Source organism: Brassica napus, unplaced genomic scaffold, assembly GCF_020379485.1.
Source record: "Brassica napus cultivar Da-Ae unplaced genomic scaffold, Da-Ae ScsIHWf_1206;HRSCAF=1726, whole genome shotgun sequence".
Lineage (NCBI taxonomy): Eukaryota > Viridiplantae > Streptophyta > Magnoliopsida > Brassicales > Brassicaceae > Brassica > Brassica napus.
In genome coordinates this window covers 136079-155081 of record NW_026014629.1, presented here as the reverse complement: position 1 = coordinate 155081, position 19003 = coordinate 136079, and the positions used below count along the sequence as shown (strand labels likewise).

Here is a 19003-nt window from a genome sequence, read left to right as displayed (position 1 = left end):
ATACTCAATATATAATATCTTAAACTATTTTTTGAAAAATATACATAATTTATATATATAGATTAATCTTCCAAACTTAAACTATTATATTATATATGAATAATGTTTTTAAATAAAAATAATTTCTGATTTAAAATAAAAATAAAAACAACAAATGGTTATTTTCAAATAATGGATGTAATTTACATTATACTATCATTTAACAAGTATTCGATGCGTTTTGATATATCATTATTTTCTATTTTCAGAAAACAATAAATTGTTAAACATCAATATCATCTAGGTTAAGTATACGAACAACACAAATTCAAACATCACAAAAAATATTTACATAACCATTATAATACAATAATTTAATCAAAAAATACAATAAAAAAAATATTAAAAAGAATAGTTATATACTTAATATTTGAAAATAAAAGATATTTTTGCTAAAACTGTACTTACCTGGCCAAGGAGATCGACCATCCTTTTAAGGATCGATCGAATGTTGAGCATGTGGTCGATCCGAAAATACTCTGCAGTTTAATAAAATCTCTAAAACATTTATTCCAACACTCAAAAGATAGTTTTGCTAAATATGATAACTAGATAGCCAATAAAATTACAAAAACAATATTTAAATAGTAAAAAATATGTTAATTTAACGTGTTAAAATTTAAAAATAAATTTTAATTATGACAGGCATTTTAACATTTATATAAATATATATCATAGCCTAAATATAAATAATTTAACAACTTAAATTAGAAAAAAATAAAAATCCCGGGCGTAGCCCGGGTTAATCCCTAGTTAAACTAATAAGAGACTCCTTAAGAGAATTGGATAAAGATGCTGAGAATGAATTTCTAAGTGGAGTTTTTCTAAATACTCTCTGTTTCAAAATACTTGAAGTTTTAGGTTGGAGCACAACTATTAAGAAACTTGTCTTTTATCCAAAAATATCATTAAAATATAAATTAAAAATAATTTAACCAATCACAAAACATATTATAAAATATGATTGGTTACACAGTTTTTGATAAAGTTAAAAGGTACATTGAAATATGAAAACATCATCTATTTTGAAACATCAAAAACTCTCTAACACATCATCTATTTTGAAACGGAGGGAGTATACTTTAACATTAAAAAATGGACAATTATCAATAGACTATTTTCAAGTTTTGGTCACAAAATATACCACAAAGAGAAAAATGACCAAAATGTTTCATTTAATAGGTAAAAGAATACTAGTACCCTAGATATATAAATTTTAGATTATATTTTTTTCAAATTCGAACTTTTTTATAAATATTTTTTGTTTTGATTTTTTTTTTCGATTTTTTTTTTTTTTATATTTTTTTTTGGTAATACGAAAATACTTTTTGAAACTATTTTTCAAATTTTTATTTTCAAATTTTTAATATTTGTTTTCTATTTTATAAAATTTTAAACCTCAAACCCAAATCTACACCCCTTAACTCTAAACTCTAAGGTTTGGATTAGTTAACCCTAGGGGTATAAGTGTATATTTATCTCTTTAATAAAATATTTTAGTCATTTTGATTCTTAGAGTCTATATTTGTGATATAAACTTTTTTAGTGATATCTTAGGGTATTTCCCTTCAAAAATATATGGGTCGTTGAAAAAAAAGAAAAACTCCAAAAAAATACTCCAACTACATTTTGTTAAACATTTTAATATCCAATTTTTTTGCAATCCAGTTTGATATCCAAACTAATTATTTTGCTCATTTAATACACTTACTTTTAATTCTGTGCCAATTTTAATACTGAAATTATGAATATTTAATCAAAAATATTAATAGGCTTCAATCAAAATTTAAAATCTCTCTAAAATTCAAAAAAAAAATCTTAAAAATTTCAAATTTATTTTAGGTTTTAAGAATAAAAGTAACTAAATTTGGATAATATTCTAAATTTTAGAAAAATTAAGTATGAGCATAATAAATAAATTATTCAAAACTTCAGAAAACATAGTAAATTTGAAATTAAAACAAAAAAATATTATGAAAAAAGATTATCAAAAATTTATTTACTTTATTCTTAAACATTAAAAAAAAATTTAAAATTTAACTTTTTTTTTTAAATTTTAGAGATTTTGTAAGTTTTGTCTGAAACTTATTATTAAATGAGCATACTTTGGGTATTAAAATGAGCATATTTTTAAAAGTAAAAGTATTAAAATGAGCAAATTAGTTAGTTTGGATATTAAACCGGGTAGAAAAAAACTTGAGTATTAAAACGCCTAACGAAACTTAGTTGAGATATTTTTATGGAATTTTCCCTTGAAAAAACTGAACTAAACTTCAAGAATTTTTTTTGAGAAATGACTAAAAGATGGAATTGATTCGAGGATTTAATATAAGAAACATAGGACACTAAAGGCAAAGCCATAATAACCTCTTGTGAGTTTGTGTTGGCCCAAACATCGTGCCGGTTCCCACCGGTTTGCTTAAAATTTTGTTTCGTTTCAGCAGTAACCGTTTTAACCGGATCTGTTCGGTTCAGTTTATTACCTTTAATATTCTCCAGTTCTCGAAATCCACATGATTTGGCCAGCCACTAATAAGCTATGTTTGCTATTTTTTTTCAAAGATGTGTCCATCAAATTCTCTAAGTCATTGATTCCATAAATCTAAACTTAGTATTCGATTCATTTCATTATATATAACAGTTCAAGAAAAAAAAACCATCTCATCAGTATATATCATCAATCATGAAAAAAGTTTCTTTGTTGTGCTTATGTTGCATCACCATCTTGGCAACAAGTTTAAGCTTCAATGTAGTTTCAGCACACGAGATAGCCGTGAATGCGCCAAATACGATTAAAGATATAGAGTCATACATCTCTACCAGAGCCATTGGGTTTGTTTTAAAGCTGGAAGATGAGTGTCCGATAAGAGAAAAGCTAAGATCATTCTTTGAGAAACTAAAGGATCTCTTGAAGTTGGAGTCCTCTGTTACACCGATGATCGAAGAAAATGAGCCCAAAACGTTCATGTCCCATATGAAATCGAAAGCCGATAATCTCCTCCAAACGATGTTGATGATTGGGAGAGGACTGGTGAGTTCCAGTGAAAGAAAAAAAGCTCATCCTTTTGAATGACTCAAATAAATGTTTTACTGATTGTGAGTGTTTATCTACGGCTTATTAATTGGCTTACTTGCTTTTAAAATAATTTTAAATAACTGTTTTCGAAAATATATTTTGATATACAAAATATTGAAATTTAAACTATGAACCTTTTTTTTTTGTATAACACAAATTACAAATATTTGGATTTGAAGAATCAAAGTTCTAGTCTTATGTGGCCAATACTGAACTAACTTCCATGACCACCCAGCTATGCTTCAAGGACATGTGGAACTTACCAATGATTTTTATTTTTTTGAATACGACAGTTGAGTTCAAGTGTAAGGAAGGAGATGTTTAAAGTGATGAAATCGCTCACTGAGTTACATGCTGCGATTGGTAAAGTTATTACGGAGAAACATATAAAAGGGGACGAATCAATGTCACTTTCTTTGGAACAAAAGAACGCCGTCGAAAATGCAGTATCTCAATGGGAAGTAACAATCACCCGAATCGTGGAGATTGTTGTAGAAGTTAAGTCAAAAAGTTCAAGTGCGGCTTCAGGGGAAGAGAGCAGTAATACTGGTCAAAACAGCACTTCGGTGAATGAAACCACGTTGGAGTCAAATAAAGGAAATTCCGAGTCCATGCAAGAAAATTCAGATAATGTTAGTGAAAGCAATGAAGATTCGAAAAACGATGTAGCAATGAAGGCTAAAGAAGGCAATAGAGTAGAAGATGTTAAAGGAGGTAATAAGTTTTTTTAGGAAAAAAAAAAACGTAGACTCTAATATCTTTTTTTTGTCAACAATCTAGATGTGAATAATGAGAAGCAATTAGAAGCTCAAGGAGGGAGTATTGATTCGAATACTAATACGAGCTTGGATGCTAAAGAGGATATTAACTCAGAGGTCAAGGCTAATACTGATGGAAGTTCCATTACTAAGAACTTGGAAGAAGCTAAAGGAAATAGTGGAGTTTTAACAAATGATAATAATTTGGAGAACAAAGGGAGTGAGGTTACACTAAATGATGGAGATCACACGAAGGAAAATGGTGAAGAGACTCAAGAAAACAATGGAGAAGTAGTGATGAATGAGAACTTAGAGAACAACAAAGATAATAAAGAAGTGAAGGATGATGGATTGGTAGAGACTAAGAAAAATCATGAAACTTCTATGGAAGAAAATCGAGAACATACTCAAAGAGGAACTGAAGTTTCTATGAATGAAGAAAACATGCATACCAAAAGTGGAAATGCTGATTCTAATAAGGAGAAGGAAGTAGAGGTTCAAGGAGAAAATATTGGAGACTCTACTAAAGATGTAAATTTGGAGAATAAAGAAGATTTTAAAGGAGGTAATGGAGTTTTTTTTAGAAATAAAACAACAAATATTAAAGGTCAAAAAGTGGACACTAATATCTTTTATTCTCTACAAATGTAGATGCTAATAGTGAGAAGAAATTAGAAGTTCAAGGAGGAAACAATGGAGATTCACAAATTAACAAGAATTTAGATACTAAAGAAGATGTTAAGTCGGAGGTTGATGCTAGAAATGATGGAAGTTCGATGACTGAAGAGTCGGAAACTCAAGGAAATGATGAAGTTTCTACAAAGAATACTAACTTGGAGAATAAAGGAAGTGAGGCTACATTAAATGATGAATACCACACAAAAGAAAATGGGAAAAATACTCAAGAAAACAATGCAGAACTAGTGAATGATGAGAACTTGGAGAAAAATAAAGATAATAAAGAAGTGAAGGATAATGGATTGGTGGAGACTAACACAGATCATGAAAATTCTACGGAAAAAAAGCGAGAACATAGTCAAGGAGGCACTGAAGTTTCTATAAATGAAAAAAAGATGCATACCAACAGTGGAAATGCTGATTCTAATAAGGAGAAGGAAGTAGAGGTTCAAGGAGAAAGTATTGGAAACACCACCAAAGATCTAAATTTAGAGAATGAAGAAGACCTTAAAGGAGGTAATGAAGTTATTTAGAATGAAAAAAACAAATATTAAATGTTAAACGTAGACTTTAATATCTTTTATTTGTCCAAAAATGTAGATGCTAATAGCGAGAAGCCATTAGAGGTTCAAGAAGGAAGTATTGGAGATTCACACATTAACAAGAATTTGGATACTAAAAATGGTGTTAAGTCAGAGGTTGATGCTAGAAATGATGGAAGTTCCATGACTGAATCGGAAGACACTAAAGGAAATGGTCAATTTTTTACAAAGGATACTACCTTGGAGAATAAAGAGAGTGAGGCTAGAATAAATGATGAAGATCACACAAAGGAAAATGGGGAAGAGACTAAAGAAAATAATGGAGAACTAGTGAAAGATGAAAACTTGGAGAACAACAAAGATAATAAAGAAGTGAAGGATGATGGTTTTGTAGAGACTAAGACAAATCATGAAAATTCTACTGAAGAAAAGAGAGAACATACTCAAGGAGGAACTGAAGTCTCTATGAATGGAGAAGTGATGCCTACCAAAGGTGGAAATGTAGATTCTAATAAGGAGAGTGAAGTAGAGTTTCAAGGAGAAAGTATTGGGAACTCAACCAAAGATATAAATTTGAAGGATAAAGAAGATGTTAAGTCGAAAGTAGAGACTAATAAAAATGATGAAAGTTCCATGAAGGAGAAGCAAAGATATTCTCAAGGAAATGATCGAGTTTCAACAAAAGATCAAAACTTGGAGAGCATAGGAGCACACAAAGAGACTATGAATCACAAAACAGTAGAGGCTATGAAAAATAATGGAGATCAGATGAAGGATAAGAGGGAAGAAAATCAACAAAGAGAATCAATGAAGGATGAGAACTCAGAGAACAAAGAGGATAAAAATGAATTGAAGGACAATGAATTAGTAGAGACGAAGACAAGTAATGAAAGTTCTGTAAAAGAAAACAAGGAAGAGGCTCAAGGAAGTAATGAAGTTTCGATGAATGGTCAAATGGATTCCTTAGGTGGAAATGTGGATTCTAATAATAAGGAGGCTGTAGAATTTAAAAAAAGACATGTTGAAGACTCGAATAAAGATTCTAAACCTAAGGTAGAGGCAATAAAAAATGAAGGCAATTCCATGGAAGAGAAGGGAGAAGTGGCTGAAGGGAACAATGGAGTTTCAACAGAGGATAAGAACTTAGAGAACATCGAAAGTGAACAAGAATTAAAGAACAATATACCAGCAGACACGAAGACCAACAAAGAAACTACTATGGAAGAAAATAAAGAGAAGGATCATGTAAACAATGATGAGTCCACATATGATGGAAATAAGAACGAGTCTAAAGATGATAAGTTGGACAAGACTAAGAAAAATAAAAAAGATCATATGGATAAAAAGTGGCGAGAGGCTAAGGGAAATGAAAAAAGTTTTATGAGAGAACACCAAAAAGAGGTTAGTGTTGACAACAAAGGCGACAAGAAAGAGATTAAGGATGGAAAACCGCTGGAAGTTAAAGAAAATAAGGAAAACAAAGAAGAAACTCAAAGAAACAGTAGTGGACAATACACAAACGTAGACAATAAAGAAGGTAAGGATGACAAATCAAAAGAGGCTAAAGAAAATAAGGAAAGTTCTAACAATAAAATACAAGAAAAAGTGCAAGGAAGCGGTAGAGATACAACTAAGGTAGACAGAAAAAAAGATAGAAGCTCTATAGATAACATGGACATAGAGGTTCAAAAAGGAAGTGAAGAGTCAATGAAAGAGGCAGAAAGAAAAGAGCATGAAAAAAATAAATCTACGAAAATTGAAAAAGAGGAAAAAAAGCAGAAAGAGCACGAAGAACACAAATCCAAGAAGAAAGAAGAAGAGAAAAGGAAAGAGCATGAAAAAAATAAGTTGAAGGAAAATGATGATGATAAAAAGAAGCAAAAAGAACACAGTGGATACAAATCCAAAAAGAAAGAAAAAGAGAAAAGGAAAGAACACAAAGAACACAAATCCAAGAGAAATGAAGAAGAGAGAAAAGATCACGAAAGAAACAAACTGAAGAATGAAGAAGAGAAAAAGAAACAGAAAGAGCACGAAGAACACATATCCAAAAAGAAAGAAGAAGAGAAAAGAAAAGAGTACGAAAGAAACAAATCAAAGAAAAATGAAGAAGAGAAAAAAAAGCAGAAAGAGCACGAAGAACACATATCCAAAAAGAAGGAAGAAGAAAAAAGGAAAGAGCACGAAAGAAACAAATTAAAGAATGAAGAAGACAAAAAGAAGCAGAAAGAACACGAAGAACGCATATCCAAAAAGAAGGAAGATGAGAAAAGGAAAGAGCACGAAAAAAACAAATCGAAGAAAAATGAAGAAGATCGAAAGAAGCACAAAGAGCACAAAGAACACATATCCAAAAAGAAAGCAGAAGCGAAAAGGAAAGAGCAAGAAAAAAACAAATCGATGAAAAATGAAGAAGAGAAAAAAAGGCAGAAAGAGTACGAAGAACACATATCCAAAAAGAAAGAAGAAAATAAAAGGATAGAGCACGAAAGAAACAAATTGATGAATGGAGAAGAGAAAAAGAAGCAGAAAGAGCATGAAGAACACATATCCAAAAAAAAGGAAGAAGAGAAAGAGAATGAGCACGAGAAAAACAAATCGAAGAAAAATGAAGAAGAGAAAAATAAGCAGAAAGAGCACCAAGAACACATATCCAGAAAGAAAGAAGAAGAGAAAAGGATAGAGCACGAAAGAAACCATCTGAAGAATGAAGAAGACAAAAAGAAGCAGAAAGAGCACGAAGAACACATATCCAAAAAGAAAAAAGAAGAGAAAATGAAAGAGCAGGAAAATAACAAATCAAAGAAAAATGAAGAAGAGAAAAAGAAGCAAAAAGAGCATGAAGAACATACATCCAAAAAGAATGAAGAAAAGAAAAAGAAAAAGAAAGAGCACGAAAAAAATAAATCGAAGAAAAATGAAGAAGAGAAAAAGAAGCAGAAAGAGCACAATGAACACTTATCTAAAAAGAAAGAAGAAGAGCATAGGATAGAGCATGAAAGAAACAAAATGAAGAATGAAGAAGAGAAAAAGAAGCAGAAAGAGCACGAAGAACATATATCCAAAAATATGGAAGAAAAGAAAAGGAAAGAGCACGAACAAAACAAATCGAAGAAAAATGAAGAAGAGAAAAATAAGCAGAAAGAGAACGACGAACACATGTCCAGAAAGAAAGAAGAAGAGAAAAGGATAGAGCATGAAAGAAACAAACTGAAGAATGAAGAAGAGAAAAAGAAGCATAAAGAGCACGAAGAACACAAATCCAAAAAGAAAGAAGAAGAGAAAAAGAAAGAGCACGAAAGAAACAAATTGAAAAAAAATGAAGAAGAAAATAAGAAGCAGAAAGAGCATGAAAAACACATATCCCAAAAGAAAGAAGAAGATAAAAGGAAAGAGCATGAAGAACACACATCCAAAAAGAAAGAAGAAGAGAAAAGAAAAGAGCACGAAAAAAACAATGCCAAGAAAATTGAAGAAGAGAAAATGAAAGAGCACGAAAAAAATAAATCCAAGAAAAATGAAGATAAAAAGAGTGAGCATGAACAATACAAATCTAAGAAAACGCACAAAGAAAACAAATCCAATAACAATGAAGAAGAGGAAACGAAAAAGGGAGAATATGAAGAAACCAAATCCAAGAAAAATGAAGAACAAAAGAAGAGAGAACGTGAAGAAGAGAAAAAGAAAGAACATGAAGAAAACAAATTTAAAAAAGAAGAAGAAGAGAAAAAGATGAAAAGAGACTACGATAATAACAAATCTAAGCAAAATAAAGAAGATGAAAAAGAGAAGACCAAAGAAGACGTAAAAATGTCTAATGATGATAAATCAAAAGATCATGAAAAAGAAATGCTAGCAAATGCTAAAGAAAAGAGTGAGGAAAGTGAAAAAGAAATGCAAGCAGAGACTCTATCAAGGAGTGAGGAATCAGATAAAGAAATGCAAGCAGATGCTCCAACAAAGAGTGAGGAATCTGTAAAAGAAATGCAAACAAAGACTCATGCAAGGAGTGAAGAATCTGAGAAAAAATACAAGCAGAGGCTCAAGCAAGGAGTGAAGAACATGAGAAAAATATGCAAGCAGAAGCTCAAGCAAAAAGTGAGGTATCTGAAAAAGAAACGCAAACAAAAGATCAAGCAAAGAATGAAGAACCAGAGAAAGAAATGCAAGCAAATGCTCACACTGAAAATGAGGAATCCGAGAAAGAAATGCAAGCAGAAGCTCACGCAAGGAGTGAGGAATCTGAAAAAGAAATGCAAGAAGAAGCTCAAGTAAAGAGTGTTGAATCTGAGAAAAGAAAGCACACAAAGGCTCAAGCAGAAAATGAAGATTCCTCGATGAAAAAGCAAGAAGAAATTCAAGAAACAAATGTGGGTGAAAAGAAAGATCAAGGTGATCTTAAAGAGGAAGGTTCCGCAGATGGCAAAACAACTGAAATCAAAGAAGGTTCTATAGAAGAAGACTCCAAAGATGGTGAAACTGTTGAAAACAATGGAGTTAATGAAGAAGCCATGGAAGAACATTCCAAAGATGGCAAGGTAGTTGAAACCAATGGAGGTAAAGAAGATTCCATGGAAGAAGGTCCCAAAGATGAAAAGTTAATTAAAGATAATGAAAACACAACTGAAATAAGTGGAGGCAAAAATTCTACGGTGGGAGATTCATCTTCTGATGATGGTAAGATAGTGGAAAACAGTGGTGGCAAAGAAGATTCCCTGGAGGAAGGTGAAGATGGTAAAACAGTTGAAATGCATGGAGGTAAAAATTCCACTGAAGAAGTTTCTAAAGATAGTACGACAGAAATTAATGGTGGTAAAGAAGATTCAATAGAAGAAATCTCTAAGGATGGTGATATAGATGAAATAAATAGAGATAAAGAAGATTCCATGAAGGAAGGTTCTGAAAATGGTAAGACAGCTGAAATCGATGGAAGAAAAGAAGTTCCAATAGAAGAAGGTTCTAAAGATGGTAAGACACTTGAGAATAACAATAGTACAGAAAATTCGGTAGAGGAAGGTTCTAAAGATAGTAAGACAGTAGAAGTCAATGAAGGCCAAGATAAATCCATGGAGGAAGGTTCAAAGGATGGTAATACAACTGAACTAAATGGAAGTAAAGATAACTCAATGGAGGAAGGTTCTACAGATGGTAATACAGTTGAAACAGATGGAGTCAAAGAAGATTCCATGAAAGATAAGGCGACGGAGGTTCAAGGAAACAATAATAGCTCCACAAGTGATACATCAATGGCGACAAAGGTTCAAGGACATAATAATAGCTCCACAAGCGATACATCAACGGATGTTAAAGGAGACAGCGCATACATCAATGAAGATTCTACAAAGAATACAACACTGGAAGCTCAAGGTGGTAGTGCTGGAGGCTCAACGAATGATACAATAGGTGAGACTACAAAGAGTAATGATTCCATGAGCAACCAAAACGTGCAGCATGTTGAAGGAGACAGCATAGACATCAATGAAGATTCTACAAAGAACAAGACAATGGAAGCTCAAGGTGGAGGTGTTGGAGACTCAACGAATGGTGAAAAAGAAGAGACTACAGAGAGTAATGATACTATGAACAACCAAAACGTGCAGCATGGAGAAAACAATGCAAATTCCACAAATAACCAAACATCAGAAAGTTCCTCAACGGAAAAAAAAGTGACAACAGATATCGAGAGCAGTACTTCAAAAGAAGTCACAAGTTTCATATCAAACCTTGAGCACAAATCTCCAGGAACACAAGAGTTCCAGAGCTTCTTCCAGAAGCTTAAAGACTACATGAAATACGCATGGCCAGTATCTTCAACATTTGAGGCAACGGACTCAAGATCCTACATGAGTGAGATGACAAATATGGCAACAAAAGTCTCGGATGCTATGGCTGTCTTGCAAGCCAAGAAACTTGGGTCAGGACTGGTGAGTTAACCTAAAACAACTAATAGAAAAGTCCAAAAAAGTAGAGGATCATAACGGAAACTTTGATCTGGTTTTCTTTGACAGATGAAAACAACACTACAAGGATATCAACAAGAGGTGATGAAGACTCTTACCATCTTGCAATCGGTTTTGAGCAAAGCAATATCGGGACAACAAAGCCAGAACTCTGGTTCCTTGACGCTTACGTTATCACAACAACAAGCAATTAAGGAAATAACTTTGAAATGGGAACAAGTGATGTCTCAGTTCGTAAGAGTTGCTACGGAGAGTGAAAAGCAATTTTCAATGGAGACTTCCACTGGAAACGGCTTTCATATGAAAAAGAGTTTTAGCTCTAGCTCTAGCTCTAGTAGTAGCTCGAGTTCAAGTCCAGGTTTGGATTTCAATCTCAACAGTGAAAGTCCGGAGATGGTGGATGTGAATAGTTAGAGAGTACATTATGTCGATAACAATATGATTATGGTTCATTAGAATTTTACACTGTTGTAAAATAAACCCCAGTCGCCTTGAGGTTTAGACTTTTAATTCTAGGGTGGGTACAATATAGATCGGAATACAAATTGTGAACTTGGGATGTAAATTTTTTCTCGTGGATATGCAAGTAAATTAAGAAGCGGCAATTACTCACTGATACTATGCATGTGTATATATACATTTAGGACTTGGATCATTATGCATATATTTGTGTATTTTGTTAGAGACAAATTTTTGTTTCCTTTAGTGTTTTACATTATTCCGGTGAACTAGAGTTGATTTTGAACTTGTGGAATACGTGTACAGACTTACAAAGATTATTATTTATATTTTTACTTGGACACGTTAAGATTCAGGGTAACATAAACATCCAAAAGATACCATCATAAAAAAACTTCCCACGGAAGGATAAAGTTAAATATGGCTAGAAGATTAAGATTTAACTTCGCGATGATTTGATGTAGATCGAATCAATGGATTAATCATTTCAGAATCTTGATTGGAGAAAAAAATGAATTTTCAAACCTATATTTAAGAAAATAAACTACATTGAAAATGGAAACAATGATTTTACGAACCTTTTGTTTTATAAAATTTTATGTACCATTTCTTATAACGAAGTTCACGTGGAATATATATATATATATATATATATATATTTATTTATTTATTTGTAACAACACGTGAAAGAATATTAACTTGAGAAATATTATTAGTTAAATTTTTTTTAACTTAAGTTAGTTAATTTGAAAAAACTTGAGAAATATTATACTACATCCGTTTCTAAAAGGTCCATGTTTTAGAATTTTTACAATTTTTAATAAAATATATTAAAATTTAGCTATAAATGCATAGTTTTGTTTTTGTAATTTTATATTTCCTATATTTTAAATCAGTAAGATTTTAAGAAATGTAATTAATGTTCTTGAACTTCACAATTTTTCATTATTAATTGATAAAAATTGCATTAAAAATATAAAATATGTATCTTTTGAAACATAAATTTTCTCTAGAATATGGATCTTTTATGAACGGAAGGAGTAAATATATATATATATATATATATATTATTTGTAAAAACACGTGAAATAAATATTAACTTGAGAAATATTATTACTTAAATTTTTTTTTTAACTTAAGTTAGTTAATTTGAAAAAACTTGAGAAATATTATAATCCATCCGTTCCTAAAAAGTTCATGTTTTAGAATTCTTACAATTTTTAATAAAACATATTAAAATTTAGCTGTAAATGCATGATTTTTTGTAATTTTATATTTCCTATATTTTTAAATCAATAAAATTTTAAGAAATACAATTAATGTTTTTGAACTTCACAATTTTTCATTATTAGTTGACAAAAAATACATTGAAAATATAAAATATGTATCTTTTTGAAACATAAATTTTCTGTAGAATATGGACTTTAATGAACTGAAGGAGTAAATAATATAGTGGATTTGGATTCCCCGCCACCACCCCCCTTTGCGAACTTGTTTTTGAATGTTTCCGGCTTGTAAACTTTTATGAACTTGTTTCTCTTGGCAAAAAAAAAAGAAAAAAAAAATCCTTTGTAACTTTTACTTTCTCAAATTTGATGTATCATGTACTCATAATTTATTATATTCATATTTTACAACAGAATTAAAAAAAATCCTAAATTGTCCATGCAGTAAAGTTAACGCATGTAGGTGATTCTCTAGTATTTAGCAAAAACATTCTACAGCTCGCTGCTGTAAATTAGCAGGGCCGTCTCTTTATTGAAGTTATAGGATTGATATATGTTTGTCCTGAACCTACGAGTTTAATTAGACGTTGCCGGAGCTTTTCTCTTCTGAGGAATGGCTGAAGGAGCTTTTGTCTAAGGATTTTGAGTGCGTCTTTTGATAGTTGGAAGAACCTTCATACCTCGTAGAGCCAGTTTTTCCTTTGAAAGATTTGCCTTCGGAGGCTCCTTCAGCTAAACCTGAACCACCCTGTGTACTTCCTTGGGCACTTGTTTTGGAGCTTCCTTTAGCAGAATATCCACTATTCATTGAACTTGCTCCTGCAGCTGAGCTATCAGTTGTACTTCCACTCGGCCCACCTGCGGATGCTCCTCTAGCTTGGTAAGATGAGCTTCCAGTTTCACTTCCGGTGAAAGAGCTCCCACCACTACCAGAAGGACTCCCGGTGGGACTCCCCATGGTGTTTCCACCTGTAGAATCTGAGTAAGAATCTCCATTATTCATGGACCTTTCTCCTGCGGCGGTGGTTTTAGTTGAACCTCCACTTGCACCTCCGGAAGTGCTTTCCTCACTGGTGTTTCCACCAGTAGCGATTTTACTGTCCTCAGAAGACTTTCCACCACCCATAGAACTTGATTCTTCCGTAGACATATTGGATGTATTTCCGCTTGAACCACCAGCACCAGAGGTTTCACCACCAGCACTTTCACCTGAGCCTGAGCTATCATCAGTTGGACTTCCACTTGCGCCACCAGCAGAGGTTCCACCGCTGCCACTTCCACTACCGGCACCAGTCATACTTGAGGTGTCAACAGAGCTTCCACCATTAGAGCTTCCACCACCGGCACCAGTTGTACTTCCGGTATCACCAGAGCTTCCACCCCCGACACCCGTTGTACTTCCGGTATCACCAGAGCTTCCACCAGCAGCACCAGTTGTACTTTTGGTATCACCTGAGCTTCCACCCCCGGCACCAGTTGTACTTCCGGTATCACCAGAGCTTCTACCACCAGCACCAGTTGTACTTCCGGTATCACCAGAGCTTCCACCCCCGGCACCAGTTGTACTTCCGGTATCACCAGAGCTTCCACCCTCGGCATCCATTGTACTTCCGGTATCACCAGAGCTTCCACCAGCAGCACCAGTTGTACTTCCGGTATCACCAGAGCTTCCACCCCCGGCACCAGAGCTTCCACCCCCAACACCAGTTGTACTTCCGGTATCACCAGAGCTTCCACCAGCAGCACCAGTTGTACTTCCGGTATCACCAGAGCTTCCACCAGCAGCACCAGTTGTACTTCCGGTATCACCAGAGCTTCCACCCCCAACACCAGTTGTACTTCCGGTATCACCAGAGCTTCCACCCCCGACACCAGTTGTACTTCCGGTATCACCAGAGCTTCCACCAGTGGCACCAGTTGTACTTCCGGTATCACCAGAGCTTCCACCAGCAGCACCAGTTGTACTTCCGGTATCACCAGAGCTTCCACCAGCAGCACCAGTTGTACTTCCGGTATCACCAGAGCTTCCACCCCCGGCACCAGTTGTACTTCCAGTATCACCAGAGCTTCCACCAGCAGCACCAGTTATACTTCCGGCATCTCCAGAGCTTCCACCAGCAGCACCAGTTGTACTTCCGGTATCACCAGAGCTTCCACCCCCGGCACCAGTTGTACTTCCGGTATCACCAGAGCTTCCACCACCACCCATGGAACTTCCTCCTGCTGCAGTTGAGCTATCAGTTGGGCTTCCACCCGGGCTACCGCCTCCACCGCCAGCATGACTTCCAGTTTCACTAGACGGAGTACCACTGTCGGAGGATGGACTTCCACTGCCACCAGTACTTCCATCTCCCATACCAGTGTTTCCAGCTCCCATGGTGGAAGAACCACTGCCTGAGCTACCACCTCCAGTCCCTCCAGCTCCGGGGTAGGGAGAACCACTTCCAGAGCTTCCATCTCCAGCGCTTCCAGCTCCCATGGAGGAGGTACCACCGCCAGAGCTTCCACCTCCAGCGCTTCCAGCTCCCAAGGAGGAGGCACCACCGCCGGAGCTACCACCTCCAGCACTTCCAGCTCCCATGGAGGAAGAACCACTGCCGGAGCTTCCCCCTCCAGCACTTCCGGCGTCATCATCTCCACCTCCAATGCCAAGAGATGGGAGATCAATATCACCGTCACCAGTCTTCTCACGTACAGTTTTCACAAACTGACCAATCACTTGTGCCCATTTCATCATAGATGTGATCAGCACTCTCCTTTGTTCACTTGTCATTGTTAGTGAACCGCTCCTCTTATACTCAGCCATAACTTTTCCCATCGACATCAAACTTTCAATCAACTTGCTCGTATCCGCCTACCACAAAGCCAAAAAAAAGATAACATTCATCAAAAACATTTTTTCATTTCAAATTTACATGAACATGTACTAATACTCGAATGAGATAACAAAATATAAACTCTTACCGATGCTTTGACACCCAATGCAGTGATAGCCTTGAAGAGCCCCTCAGAATGTGCTTTCAACTGAGACTCAAATTCTGACGATGAAGACTTCCCTGCTGTTGAGTTTATGAAGATCAAAAAAGCCTTCAGTTTTGAGAAGAACTCCTTGTACTCCACTTTCGAGGAGCATAAGCTCTCAAGGTTGTCTATAAATCTAATCATAATCTTGAAAGCGAAAGGTTCAAACTCGTTGGCCAGTCTAGGAAGTTTACTCAAGTAATGCCTTAATAAGAAACCTCCTTGCGCTTCATATACCGTACTTGATGCTACTATTATACACATTAGACATATTGCTAAAGGAAATCTTGTCATTTTCCTGTCAGATGAAAAAAAAAAGAATTAGAGTGATTTATTAAAAGAATTTTTTTTTAAAAGTTTCTATTATTTTTTTTTTAGTTTATTGAATGATTTTATTTCATAAAAGAACTCGATTATATAGATGCTTAAGAACGCTTAATTTGCTTTAAGAGAAATTGGTGGATCCATTGAAGGCCGAGAGAGAGAATAGCAAAATGTTAATGGCTCTCATGTTCTATAACCGATTAAGACGGCAAATTGTGTTTCTACCATTCAATTAGATTATAACATTAAAGTTCTCACTGAAATTTTAACATTAAAGTTCTCAGGTACTAGTCCCTCTTTTAATGTTTTGTAGAAATATTAAAATATGCTCATTCATTATTACATTTTTTAATAACATGCAGTATTCAGATTATATTTGAATCCGATTGTAATACAATAACAATACGTATAAATGTAAACCTTCTATACTATTTGAGAAAGCCAACACTTTCTGTTTTTGGGCATCTGTCCGGAGTTTAAAATTGCTTTCTATATATTTGAAATAAAACTGCATGTCCTCTATCATTTCTTTAAATAGAACTATACGTTTATAAATCGCGATTCAGTACGACACAAATGATTTTCACGTATTGCCAAATATACAAAATATTCCTTATTAAGTTAAAAACAATTTTCTTCAGAAATAGTAATATATAAACGTAAGATATTTGTAAATTTAAAAACTAATATTAAGATTATAGCATATTCGATTTATTATGCATTATACAGTAATGATTGATAAGATAAAATAAAACATACCCAATTAACATTAGTATTAGACATTTTTGTCCACTTAGAACTAATACTAATGTTAATCCAATTATGTCCTTCTAATCAATAATTAAACTTGTTTAAAATAATAATAATTAAAACTAATTTTTAATATTATTTATTTTTACATTTGTTAAAAGTTAATGAGGTCAAAAATAGTTTCTCTCGAAAAAAAATCAATGATTGTCTCTGTTTCTTCGTTTTGTCTTTCTGATCGAATGAAGAAGATTCTCTCCGCCGTTCATTGGTCAAGGGTGGTCACTAGAGTTGTTAGACGATATTGAGCTCGTCGCCCTCAACGATCCCTTCATCACCACTAAGCACATGGTTTGTTTCTTTCCTTTGACGTGGTTTCATTACTGGATTGGTTCATTTCATTATATGACTCAGTTTCGTGGCTATGATCGTTTTGGCTTTGTCTGATTTGGGAAACCCATCAATTGGCTGTTTTGATTGATTGCAGAAGATTTGAGTCTTGAGTCAGAATTTGAACAACGTAATTGATTACTCTTCGTGTTTGATTGTTGCAGACTTATATGTTCAAGTATGATAGTGTTCACAGTCAAAGGAAATACCATGAACTCAAGGTTAAGGATGAGAAGACCCTTCAGCATTAGGTACAACTACCGGATGGTTATCTTTTCTGAGTGTATGATGATCGGCTCAAGCTCTAATGATGAATAAGCAAGAACGTTTCCAGTTAAGAGTCAACGCTTGTTGTCCTTGTTGGTCTCACAACATCCCTCTTGATTCTTCCGCCATTGCCGCATCCTTCTTTTTATACCGCTTCTCATTCGTATTGGGATTATGGTTTGCTGACGGTTCTTGATTTAATACCGTCTTATTCTTCTAATGCAAAACATGTAACAAGAACTTATTTGTAACGAACCAAAAAGGCAGTTTTGTGTCTATTGTTGTTAGTTTGTCATTACACAAGGTTTCCGGGTAAAAGCATATATATGTGCATTTTCTTATGTTAGATAGACAATAGAAAGATAAAAAGAACTAAGAAAAGAAGCAAAAAAGTTGATGAAAATAAGAAAACATGTTTTCCTGCAACAAATTTTTTTTTAAAAAAGGAAATAACAAGATTTAAAAGATTTAAAGAATATTTTCTAACCGTTTTTAACTAGATTTTCGGATATTAGTTACAAGTCTTATAGAATTCACATTCTACCATAGTTAAAAAGTAGCCGAAAGCATAGAAATAGCATATCGTGGGATTAGATGACAGACCCGGTATAAGAATGTATCTTATGGAAAAGTATACATATGTTTAATATTTAGGCTTTTTGAGCTACTCGACTTGCAGAACATAGAAGCAGTTGAAGAATGGTTATTCATCTATAGTAGATGGATATGTATTTGGTATATTATGTATTCTATGTTAATTAGATCATTGTGTTTCCATTAGATTGTCTATTCTAAGTTGAGTTATTTACAATTCAAAGACAGTTTTAACTTTTTTATAACATAATAAGACAGTTTCTAACTTTCTACTTTTAAGACACTTTTTCTTAACTTTTTTTAACATATTCCATTTATTAACTAAAGTATAACTAAAACATAATCTGTAGGATCCACTAATTTATCATTTTCTTTCGCTTCTCTTCTTTCTCAGATTTTGTTTTCTTTTTTCAGTCCACAAAATAAAAACACAATATAATCTTCTTTTTTTTCACAGCTCCTCTTCACTGTGCTTCCTGATCCTCGTCAGTAACTCCGATAAACTTCAACCCAGTTCGATTGCGGTTCGTCTTTTCTTTCGCCATGAATCAATATGACCAAGCTTCCTCTTCCACATCGTGCTCCGCAACTCATCGCCTCGCACTGTGATAGTATGTCATGGTGGGTGTGATGGTCGGAATCCACTACGGTGTCGTACGGTGAAGCTCGGGCAACAATGAAGTTTTTTCTCATATTTTCACATTTGGTCCTTTTTTTGTTAGGTTATTATCAATTTGGTCCAAACTATCAAATTTTCAGATACATCATTTTTAATTGTCCAAAAACTTTTAATTGTTCAATCCAATCCCTACAATATGTAGATATGAATTTAAAGTATTAAATATCATAATTTGATAAATGTACAAATGAATCGGTGTACATGTATCATTTCATAGAATAGGGTACACGTGGATAGTATAAT

General features: G+C 33.9%; 2 protein-coding genes across 2 annotated transcripts; one reads left to right on the top strand and one right to left on the bottom strand.

Annotated features, from left to right (window-relative positions):
• Positions 1-2626: 2626 nt before the first annotated feature.
• LOC125596416 (trichohyalin) lies at positions 2627-11652 on the top strand. The gene is given in 7 exon segments (XM_048771563.1): positions 2627-3070; positions 3409-4098; positions 4539-4819; positions 5402-6941; positions 7050-7971; positions 9132-11017; positions 11102-11652. Coding segments are annotated over 7 exon segments (6033 nt in total). The 5' UTR covers positions 2627-2722; the 3' UTR covers positions 11468-11652.
• A 1538-nt stretch (positions 11653-13190) lies between these two features.
• On the bottom strand, positions 13191-16122 carry LOC106421550 (loricrin-like). The gene is made up of 2 exons (XM_048771562.1): positions 15703-16122; positions 13191-15592 (listed from the first exon to the last, which is right to left on the bottom strand). The coding sequence occupies exons 1-2, from the start codon at positions 16051-16053 to the stop codon at positions 13319-13321; spliced, it is 2625 nt and encodes an 874-aa protein (XP_048627519.1). The 5' UTR covers positions 16054-16122; the 3' UTR covers positions 13191-13318.
• Between the last annotated feature and the right edge of the window lie 2881 nt (positions 16123-19003).